Raw genomic sequence first — 12,026 nt, 5'->3', positions numbered from 1 at the left:
ATAGAGTTGTCTGAAACTGGTGCTTGGGGTGAAGTTCGAAAACAAATAACCTCAAATGTAAAGGGTCAGAACAGGTGCAATGCATTTTTTCCTACTATAAAACCTTACATGCATGAAATTGACCTGTTTTCCAACTTTATTTATTTACCTCACAAAATAAATAAATAAAAATGATTTCCCTTTCATTTCAGATCTGTGCCAAATCAACTGGTTAACTATACACACTTTTACAATCTTTGTAAAAAATTTGTAGCAATCTATAGTATCTGTTTGTACCACGATTAACACAGTCACAGTAGTAATGATATTAAGTATGCCACTTGCCAGTTTTTCGAAAGCAAGTAGTCAGGATTTGGCTTTTGTTTTCTATAATTCTTCTAAACCCAGGGAACATTTTCTCCTGAAATACTGGATTTAATCTATGTTTGTATTAACAGAGAATCTGTGTTCCACACAGCAAAATAATTCAGCATCAAGGATAAACTATAAAGGGCGGTAATTAAACCCATGGTGCGGGCCCACTCCAAGCAACTGACCTCTGAGGAACAGGCCAGGTGAGGGCCAGGGGACCACCACTAGGCACCAGGCCTAGGAGCTCAGGCCACTGCTTACATGGCATCCCCTAAGCGACAAGAATAAGACACAGGGCCATGCATAGTCTCTTCTGGCATAGAGCAGTCCTGAATGGCCATAAGACTGGTGCTGCAGAGTGAGAGGAGCTAGGCATTTGGACGATTCAAGGCCTCACACCCAGGAGTCTCAGTACCGGGCATTTCCTAGCACAGGACCTCAGTGAGGAACCACTGCACCTCAGTTTACTCATCTGTGAAATGAAGAGGGTATCTACCCATACGATTAATGAGAGACTCACATGAGAAAATGTAAGACAGCACTTAAGCTGAACAGCAAGTTGTTTTCAGATCTTGATCTAAGTGATGTTATATATTCTCCGTTTAAAGGATTCTTTCCAATTTTGTTCCAAATCATGATAAAATAAACAATGATGACAAAGACAAAAACAAAATAAAAAAGTAAACAACCAACCAAATAAACAAAACCCAAATCTTATACCACGATACTTAACACAGTTTGGACAGAAAAGTAACAAAGTGACTATTATAACATTAATGAAGCCATCATTTGAAGTTATCCAAATAACTTCCTGAGCTTAATCTCTATAATCCTATCCTGGCTTTCATCATCCCTACCACAAAAGCCCTGCACATAGTAGGTGTCAGATAAATATGTATTGATTGAAATGGGGTCCAATCCTGATTCTGCCACTTACTAATTTGTGTAGTGTTCAGGCAATCATTCGAACCTTAGTTGCCTCCAAATAAGGGTAAACTACACAGGGTTAATGTGAGGCTCAAAATTAAACTGCAGCAATAGAATTAATGAAGGTGTTTTGTAAACTGTAATGCATTAGTAGCTGAAAAATTAAAAAGTGTATCTTCTAATATTGAAATAATATTAAGCATCACACTTTTTCAGAAGTGTCCCAGCATTTAAAAATACAAAAATAGTTATGTGCAAAAAGTACAAAATGTTGCACTCAAACTGAATACATCAGCAGCAGTTATAAAATGTGTTTTCTTTCTGCTGGTCTCCTTTGCAGAATCAGTTACATGCAGTAATTGCAGCAATAATCAATAAGCTAACTGAGTAAAAGATTAATCAGTTTTGTGATTGCTAATGGAATCTCCAGCACCAGACTCAGATTAGTTTAAGGGTCCCTCTGAGATGTTCTTCAAAATCCTTAAACAATTTTAATAAGGATGTGACAAAGTTTAGCATAGTTATCCAAAGATCTAATTAATTTGAAACAGAGGGCCAGATTCAACAAGGGGATTGCAAGTACAATTTTTGGCTTTGTTTTGTTTGCAAGTTTATCATACAGTGTCCTATTTGTTATAAAGCTAATTCTAATTCTAACAGCACAATTCAATCAATAATTACATTTTTTTCTTCATGGAAATCTGCCATATGAAAAAACTTGAGTTCCAAAACAGCAGAGTTTAATTTTACACAGCACAAGTTCTCTATTAAATAGAGAGAGAGGGGAGAGACAAAGACAAAGAAACAGTGAGATACAAAGCAATGCACAAATATTACTATCATTCATTGAATACCTACTGTGTGTTAGGCTCAGTACTATATATTTATGTTTATTCATTTAATTTCTTACAACCCTATACTATTCTGTAAGTACCATCACCCCTATTTCACAGGAAGCAAACAGTTTATCAGTAAATCAAGAAAAATACTTTTCATTCTAGTCCATGCACTTAGACGATAAAATGTATGTTTACTATTTAAGAGTCAAAAGGTAAGTTATCTCATCTTTCTCATAGCCCAAACATTTAACTACATAAACCGGGCTACTGCTGGGTAGACTGCTGAGCTGGTGGAGGTTGGCTTCCTCATTCATACCTTGTGTGGGTTCGGCCTCGTCACCTGATCTTTCAGAGCCCAGGGAGGCACAAGGCAGCAGGGTGCAGGCAAAGATTCCTGCGCTGACAATGACCTCTCCCTTTTTCTCTAGTGACCCCCTCTGGTTTTCCTCCTACCTCTCTAATCACTCTACTCAGTTCCTCCTGGAAGTGGTCCTTTCCCCACCCCTCCTTTAAATGCTGGAGTTACCCCATGGTTTTTCATCAACCTCTCTTCTTATTTTATACTCTTCTTGAGTTAACTTCAGCCACTTCAAAGGTTTCAATTACCAGAGGAGTCATTGAGACTAATTAGGAGCTGATGAATCACAAATCTTTATTTCCAGCCCAGATTTCTCTCCTAAGATTTGGAACATACCCAACTGGTTGTCCACAGGCTCCTCAAATTCAACAGGTCCCTACCTCTCCCACCCCTCACTCATGCCCTAGACTCTTCTGCCACCTGGGTTCACTATCTCAGTGAGTGACATCACCATGCCCTAGTTTTCCAAACCAGGTATCTGGAAGTAACGCAGAGCATCTCCCTTTCCTTTTTCTCCACGCTTAATCACCAGTCTTATTAACTCTGCATCTTCCCCACTTCTCAAGTCACTCAAGCTAGGGCCCTCCAGGATCTAGCCCACCTTCCCTCTGGACCTCATCTGACACCCTCGCCGGCCCTCTGTCCCCACCCCCGCTATAACATGCTGAATCCCAGGTAGCTCTTCCTGAATACACCAGGCATCTTTCTACCTGAGCCTTTACACATCCGCTCCTCTCTGCCCCAAACACGCTTTCCCCTAGCTTGCTCCACCTAGACACCACCCACTTCGGAAAGCCTCCTCTGTCCCCGGAGCTGCGTCGGGTGCTCCTCTGTGCTCACAGAGCCCTCACACTTAAGCCCATTATAGCATTTATCACTCTGCCTGGTAATTAGCAGTTTTTCTTGTCCTTCCACACTGAACACTTCCGTTTTTTGTTACTCTCCCTGTCTAGACCATGAGGTCCTTGAGGGAATGAACTATTATGTTCATCGCACATCTACCACCTGGCACGGCACTTGGCCAGATAGGTGCTATCCCATAAATACTTAGTGTATGAAAAACTGGCTGTATGAATAAGTGAACAAATCAGTGAGTGCGTGATCTCAGGTCCTGGCTCTACATTTACTAGCTGTGTGACTTTGAGAAAGACATGCAATTTGTTTGTGCCTTAGTATCCTCACCTGTAAAAACCTGCCTTGCCTTGTTCACTTCACAAAGGTGTCAGCAAGATCAAAATCAAAGGAGGTGGTATATGGGAAATCTTCTTATAAAGTACTTCAAAAAAATCTTGAAATAGGGCACAGTACTATGAATCTCCCAGTTCCAAACAACAGTACATAGAAGAAAATACGTGTAAAAATAGGGTGACACAGAAACCACTAAACAAGATCACTGAAACTTTTAGACCAAGTAGAGAGGTAGAACTTAACTAATTGGTTTTATCAAGGCTGAGTTAGTATCCCCTCCCCTTCCTTCAATTACTACTACATACAGTACTATAAATAGTAGGTAAAAGGGTATTATAAGAAACATTGTTTCTCTTTTGGACATTTATCAAGAAGAGGGACCATGTCTTCTATTACCTCTTAGTGCAGAGGTATTAACCTGGGGTCTCTATGTGCCTTAGGAGATCCCTGAAGTTCCTGAAATGATATGCGAACTGTCTTACTGTGTGAATTTTCTGGGAAAATAAACAACTTTCTCAGATTTTTCAAAAAGGCCTGTGCCCCTCAAAACCTAAGAAGTTATTGCCATACAATGGCTAGCACTGTACCTCACAAATGTTCCAGGGAAGGAGGCAGATAGCAACTAATACGGACACAGTAACTATTCTCATTAGTCGTACCTTCTAACTTACTCAGTGGCAAGTCTTACATATCAAACCACGTTTATTTCTTCTTCTTCTTCTTCTATACATTTATAACAGGACAGTTTCCTAAATCTCTCCTTAGCATATCTTCTAACAGACAACATAATTAGTGCAGTATTTCAACTTAAAAGGAATAGCATGCTTGGTTTTTTTCCTACTAATGATAAAATTTTCAAATTCCTGTTTTGTCAATACTGCAAGCATACCCCATTATATGTAGCTCAGTCAGTAATTACAGCAATAATCAATAAACTAACCAGCTATTTGCAGTCCATAGTTAATTTATTAGTTTTCCCAGTGAAAAACCCAATAATCTTAACTCTGTCAAACAACTACAAATTCAATTACAACACTACTCAGATGTGTCATCCGTTATACCTTCTTTCAATTATTTCCTATACTTTACATTAAGAGGGTTTCCCTCTGTGACACAGACCTCTCAGGAAAAGCGCAACTGCTCCAGCAGTCAAAAGTAACATATGAAGCCAACCTACTTTGAATACCAAATTAACAGCCACATTTACTTACCTGGCTTCATGGTCCCCCAATGCCCACTCACCTCACTGTCCCTCCCCTGCGGTGACTACAATGTGTACATGCTCTTCCTTATATGACTATAAACAAGAGTCCACATATGGTCATAGATTGATTAGATGATGAGAAACAAAAGCACAAATGAAAAGTTTTCCCGGGAAAGATCAACAGAGAACAACTCTGAGGCCTGTTTATAGACCAATATTATTGGATAGATGTGTTTATTAATGATTTGGAAGTGAAAAAGACAGTAAGTTGGCTAAGTTGAATGATGACCCTATTCGTTTTGGATAATAAAACTGTAAAGGAAGTTAGGGAGCTCCAGACGGTCTTAACAGAGGTTTGGGCAACCAACAGCAGAGGAAATTCAACTTGGTCAAGTATAAGGTAATGTGCATTGGCAGGAGTTCAAATGTGTATTCCGATGGGTCCAAAACTTGTAGGATCCTCTCAGCTGAAGCTTTCAGTCACCACTGCTTGAGGCAGTGACTACCCTAACCTTTCACCTGATTTCTAGGCTGCAGCGATGGTATACTTCTAAAGTAGGAGAAGTTTAAATAGCAGCTTCAGGGAACCTGCCACTTAAATAAAACAGGCCCATCAGCCCATGCAGACAGCAGGCCAAACGGGACATTACCTTACAAATAGACCGCTTTATTTAGCCAGTCCCGATAGTACTTTGATAAAAGGTCTGGCCTACTGCTCGAATGCTATTAAAAAATAAATAAATAAAACAAGTATTGGCAAGGATGTGGAGAAAAGGAACACTTGTGCACTGTTGGTGGGATTGTAAATTGATGCAGCCACTATGGAAAACAGGATGCAGGTTCTTCAAAAAATTAAAAACAGAGCTACCATATGACCTAGCAATTCCACTTTTGGATATTTATCCAAAGAAAACAAAACCACGAACTTGAAAGCTATATATACCACTATGGTCACTGCAGCATTATTTACAATAGCCAAGATATGGAAGCAACTTAGGTGTCCATCGATAGATGAATGAATAAATAAGATGTCTCACACACACACACACACACACACACACACACACACACACACAGAAATATTATTCAGTCATAAAAAAGAATGAAATCTTGTGACAACATGGAGAAACTAAGAGGGTATTATGCTAAATGAAATTAAGTCAGACAGAGAAAGACAAATACCGTATGGTTTTATTTATATGTGGAATCTAAAAAACAGAATGAATAAACAAAACAAAACTGAAACAGACTCACAGATACAGAGAACAAACTGATGACTGCCAGAGGGAGTGGGGTGTTGGAATTAGAAGTGAAGGGGTTTAAGAGGTATAAACCTCCAGTTATAAAATATATGTCATAGGAATGTAATGTACAACACAAGGAATATAGTCAATAATGTCATAACTCTGCATGTTGACAGATAGTTACTAGACTTATGATGGTGATAGCATCATGAGGTATATAGATGTCGAATGACTATGTTGTACACCTGAAACAATAATATTGTATGTTGACTATACTTTAATAATAAATAAATAAATGGCAGTGGGAAATACGGAACATATATATATATAATAAAAAAACATATATTTAGAGAGAAACACCTTATTCTGAAATTTTCAATTACCTTGATTTACACCTTTTTGGTTGACAACTTACTGAATTCCTCTAACTTTATAATAGCAAACATGTTCACCTTTCAGATATGTGTAGAAACTACTCCGTTGTTTCCAGTGAAACTGGCCCTTACAGCACAAAGGTTCATTTGGAGCCGCCAACAAGGGCGTAATGGCAATGCCCTCGCTGCTAGAGGTCCATCATTTCCTTTGAAGAGAAGCTCCCAGACATAGGGGGCACAACATGGTTCTGCTCCCTCATCCTAGCTGTCATGACATAGGACCCAAGAAGAGCCAAACTACATGCTACACTGAGCCCTCCACAAAGATGGAGCTAAACTGGAAACACAGCCATAATAATGAGAAAATACAGGTGGGCTAAAGCCTCTGTGCCAATGGCCCCCGGAGGGCCCTGCCCTGATGCCACCCTGGCTGAGGCCTGCTCTGTTCCCTTTTTCTTTTGCTACCATGAGCCACATAACAAACCCTTTGTTGTCATGTAAATTTGAGTATGCTTCTGCTCCTTGCCAACAAAGGTGCCCGAAGACAGCTCACAACAGGGGCCAAATAAAGGGCTAATACGTTTTTTATCACTATTTCAAGGTCATCCGAATGTCCCAGACAAAATAGACAAGGTAGTTAAAATAATCTGCCTCTGAAAAAAATGCTTTATTCATTGATTAGAATGAGAAAAGAAAAGCTTTATTTACAGCTTAGAGCATGTTATCATTTGAGTAAAAAAATGGAATTATTTCCAAAACAATATATTTCATTCAGTCTCTCACTCTTTTTACCACTTCTCCACCCCGACAGGAGAATATACTGTATTATCAGTTGTTTGGATGAATTGAATTGAATTAGGAGACTAACTGCTCATTGAAGACTGAGCTGATTTCAACCGAGCTGATTTTCCACAAAGTATGTTCCAAGTAGGACGTATTAATATGGAGAACATTTAAAAGCACCATGTGGAAAATGAGCTTTCAATCTCTTTGCTCTCTGAAGGAAACTTCCTAACAGCAAAGGCCCTGAGGCTGTTAAATGTTCAACTCCTAACTGGGCAAGAAATTTTGTGGTAAAACTCAGCTTTACAGCTAAGGACAAAAATCTTTAAAACTCCAAAAGCCCACAGAGTACTTTTTTTATATTCAATGATTTTAACAATTATTACCTCAACAGATGCCAAAACAAAAACATCACTTAAAACCACCAGGAGGGAAGGGACAGAGAGTCAAAGACCTGGGTCTGTGTCAGGCCTTCCCACTCATTAGCAATGTAACCTCCAATTGAATCTGGTCTCATCGGGCCTCAGTTTCTCTGCAAAATGAAACAGTTGGACAAGACCTCTAATCCTCCCTTCCAACTCCAGTAACTATGATTTTAGAGGCCATCTCTAAGTTATGCATACCAGGATAAAGCTAACCATATCCCAATTTACAAGGTGCTAGAGGTCAAAAGGTATTTTTCCTCATGGTGTCCATGTCTAACAAGGTCCACTGTGGTCAAGTATACCAAAGGAATTACTTACACTCTACAAAAACACAAGGGCTCAGACACAACAGGAAGAGTCACAGTTCGATTCATGCCATACTTTTCTGTCAAGTGGGAAAAAATGGTATAAAGAGAGAGAATGGACAATATGAAAAAAATTATTCTTATTACTGCTGTGCGATACTCATACAAGCACCTCAGTATTGAGAGAGCCAGGTGTAATAAATCTTTTACCAGACACAGGATTTAGCAGAAACAAATATGAATCCACTTACAAAAGCAAGATGTACTGCTGAGTTTCTTAATGAAAGGCCAGCCAAAAGCAGAGGTTAAATTAAAATAACCCCCTCCTATAACTGGGTCTCAATGACAGATGAAGCTTATAATGAATCAATAAACAAGACCCAGCATTGCTGTTTGATGCTGTAAGGAAATGAAGCCAGCACTACCAGAAAACAAATGCAAAAAGATGGAAGGAGAAAAGCAACACACTGTCTTCAGTCTTTCTAGAAAATGAGAGGGAAAACAAAGCAAAAAGATTTAAACTACATTAAGAGAATATTTAACAGGGTCCTTTAAATACTTAGCAATGATCAGGTATTTAGTTTTCAGAATATGTAGGTTGGTTGTATTTTTTTTCTAATAAAGCATTTCAAATTCTAATTAAAAAAATACTTTATAGAGGAATTAAAAAGATACAATAGTGTCAGAGAAAAAGCCATGATCCCAGAAGTGGAATATTCTAACAACATAACTCACAAGAAACTATGCTATAAAAACAGATTGTTGATTAACACAAACTCATAACAAAACGCAGAGAGCTACACAATGGTGCTGTAATAACACTTGGCTGCTGAATTCTCTCAATACATTAAATATCTCCTTAGAGACCAAATTACTTTACATTTCTTAAAAAACAATTTATTATAGCTTTGTTTTCTTCTCATTATCTCTTAAAATATATCTAATGAAGAAAAGAATACAACTTCTAAATAACTTACATAAAATGGTACAATGTGTGAGAACAGACTTTGGTTTAATATGTTGGTTATTATTTAACAGCACACAACAACCTATTGTCATGACAAATCCTTACCACAATGTGATATTCCATGTGTCACATGTATCAAAAACCACTGTATGCCATTATTATGGCACACATAAAATTAACAGCCTAAGGCTGCTAGCAATTTAAATAATTGATAAGTTTTCAATTAAAAAGGCAACGTTTTCAGGTCTAATACAAAAATCTATTTAAATTACTGATAAAAACTTATGCTTCTGTTGGCCCAAAGCCAGAAAATGCTTGCAACCAAGTGATTAAAGGAAAAAAAGTAATTCTGCAAGTTGCAATTTAGACACTGCAAAATTTGTTATAACTTTATGCAGAGATCCAGGCTGTTTATTCTTTAACCTTTGTAATCAATGGAAAAATATAAAGAATTTATGCTAAAAGTCTCTCTAGTTTTGCTTTCTCTATATGGTTTTAAAAGAAATACTATGGTGACTGCAAGTTTATTGAATTCCACATGAAAAACTAAGCTGTGTTTCTTACAGTAAATATGTGGTCAGTCATCTGTCAGTATCTTCCTATGTCAGCACCTAAACCCAGGAATTAAAATTTTTCAGAGCTAAATTGAGCCTAAAAAAAAAAAAAAAAGATTTTTAATAGCAGGTTGGCAACTAAGGAGTATCAACCAAAATCTATTATGAAATTAGGTTCAAAGGGTTCTCTTTGTGGCAAAACTGGAACACAAAGGAATTTCAACCATGAGAAACCAGACAGATCAAAATGACAGCCAACCAATCTTGTTTGTGCTTTTAAAGAGACTCCTGTACTCTCTACTTTTTAAATGTTTATTCAGAACCTGACTCTACATAAACAAAGGGTATACAATGGTAGGGGCTACTGCAACAAGTAAGAGGAAAAGGAAATCCATTTATGTTTTAAATGACTTAAAACTTACCTCTCACAGGGATATCTTCATTTTAAAATATTTTGCTTAAGCACTCAGAATCAGAAAACGGGAGCTCCACCTAAAGTTAAAATTCCTTGGGGGCCTCAGGCTCCCATCTCTAAATATTTGTTCAGTGAATTAATGAGAAAATCTGGACCCAATCAGCCTGACCACAGTGCACGGACCACTGCCATCATAAAGAAAGTTTTCAACATCCATAGCAAATTACTAAAAATGAGCATAATGTAGTGAGTTTTCACATTAAAATTAAATTTACTCACTTTAATGGTCATCTTTACTTCTGAGATTATGTACTGCCCAATATTTTATTCTTTAAATGACTCCCACTATTTTCTTTATTAATAAAATGGTTAATGGATAATTTTATTAGTTTATGTATTAATATTTTTATTTGGCAAAATTAAAATGTTATCACGCCTATGTCTGTCCTCCAATCTAAAAATGGAAAATTGATTAGTTTATGAAATCCACGTATTTAGGGATCAATGAGCTACATGATTTTAGACTAAAAAGTTTTCCTCTCAAAAAACGTCAGGAACTTTTAAGTTTAAAGACAATTACATAACTCTAATATTTTCCTATAACACAAAAATAAACACTACATTTGAGAAAATAAGCCCAAATCATAAGGACTATATGCTACAGATATCTCAACGAGGGTATTATACAAACACAAATCATTCAAAATTTAATAGTGGTGATGACACAGGAAGATCTCAATATAATGTGCAAGGAGGTGGACAGGAAAGAAACAGTATAAAACAGTAAAGGGGCATGGGCTCTGGCACAAGGAGAAACTGAACTTAAATTCCATATTTACATTCATACCAGCTCGAAGACCCTGGGCCTGTCTCTTAACCACAGCTTCCTCATCTAAAAATTAGCGACTATAATATCTACCTCATAGAGTGATTACTAAAATTAAAGGAAATTAAATATTATAAGCATCTACTATATAGAGTAGGCACTTAAAAAACAGAATGATTATTATTATCATTATGATCACATGCAGTAACATTCTTAAAAGGCACAATTTATCGAATCTTCCCAAAAGTACATTTTTGAAAACACACCTTTGTGTGTGGTTATGTCACAGACATAATGAAGGTACACTGATGTCAGTAATGTACTCTCTGCAATAGATATATGTGAAAATACTTAGACCCAATCTCTGTGTGTGTTTTCTAAAAATAAGCATGTCACATTCTCAGGAGAGTTAGCCAATCTATCAATTCTAGTGCTAGACCTTTCAGCAGACCAGCCTAGTCTGCCTTTCAAGGTGCTGATGAGCCCTGCTCTAAATTCTCAGTGCACAAAGACTCTCAAATAAGTTAATGGGAAGTCAATGGGAAATTGACTTTTCCTACTCTGTGCAGCTCTGAATGCAACGCTCTGTTAATCATGCCATCCTTCTTGTTCTCTTTCCTCCTACCCTAAATTAAAACTATTGGCGGAAACCCATACAGATATTTTACAGTTTTCATTACAATGAAACAATATCCTGGGTTGAAGTTGAGGTCTATCAAAAACCTACACCCTAACTGTTGGCTAAAATTAGAGTCTCATGAAAAGCAAGGACCCTGATTCCAACATTTCCACCATAATACAATTTTGCATTTGTATAGAACTTTTAAGTTTTCAAAGGGCTCTCCTGTCTGTTCTCTCATTTGATCATCACAATGACCCTGGGCAGTAGAAGGGACAAGTATTATTATCCGCAATTGACAGATAGCCAACTCCAGCACAGAAAGGTTAAGTGATTTGCCTAAGGCCAGGGAGCCAGGGGAAGCAGTGGTCTCCTGACTTCCAGTCCAATGCTCTCTCCAACAGGCCAGGAGAGAAGGTTTTATAAACAGATAACAAACCCCGATGAAATAAAAAACAAATAAGAGGAAATAAAACAAAGTAAGAGGAAAGCGCAAATCGGGGCTCGGAAGCTATCTTTGTCTCTTCATCATAGTTGACTTTTTCAGGCTTAGCATTAAATTTTTAGAAATGTACTCTTTTCCCTTTTTTTTTATCTACATCAGTCCTGAGACAAATGTTAATGCAAATTTCCACTGAAATTCGAAA

At 37.5% G+C, this 12,026-nt stretch overlaps 1 protein-coding gene across 4 annotated transcripts in view; it reads right to left on the bottom strand.

The window, feature by feature from the left end:
• MAP2K5 (mitogen-activated protein kinase kinase 5) overlaps window positions 1-12,026 on the bottom strand; it is a 236,612-nt gene that overhangs the window by 203,723 nt on the left and 20,863 nt on the right. Inside the window, exon 2 of one of the 4 annotated variants that reach the window (XM_081048100.1) lies at window positions 1,960-2,042. The exons of 1 other annotated variant lie outside the window; for it this stretch is intronic. In XM_081048100.1, the coding sequence (XP_080904226.1) occupies window positions 1,960-1,986 (27 nt within the window). In that variant the 5' untranslated portion in view covers window positions 1,987-2,042. Of the gene's footprint in view, window positions 1-1,959; window positions 2,043-12,026 lie in introns of those variants that run through there. 2 more of the 4 variants (XM_081048102.1, XM_081048099.1) reach the window with 2 other exon arrangements.

This window comes from Rhinolophus hipposideros (assembly GCF_964194185.1).
Source record: "Rhinolophus hipposideros genome assembly, chromosome: 5".
NCBI lineage: Eukaryota > Metazoa > Chordata > Mammalia > Chiroptera > Rhinolophidae > Rhinolophus > Rhinolophus hipposideros.
Note: the sequence above shows the minus strand (reverse complement) of the source record. Positions and strands in the feature narration are given on the sequence as shown.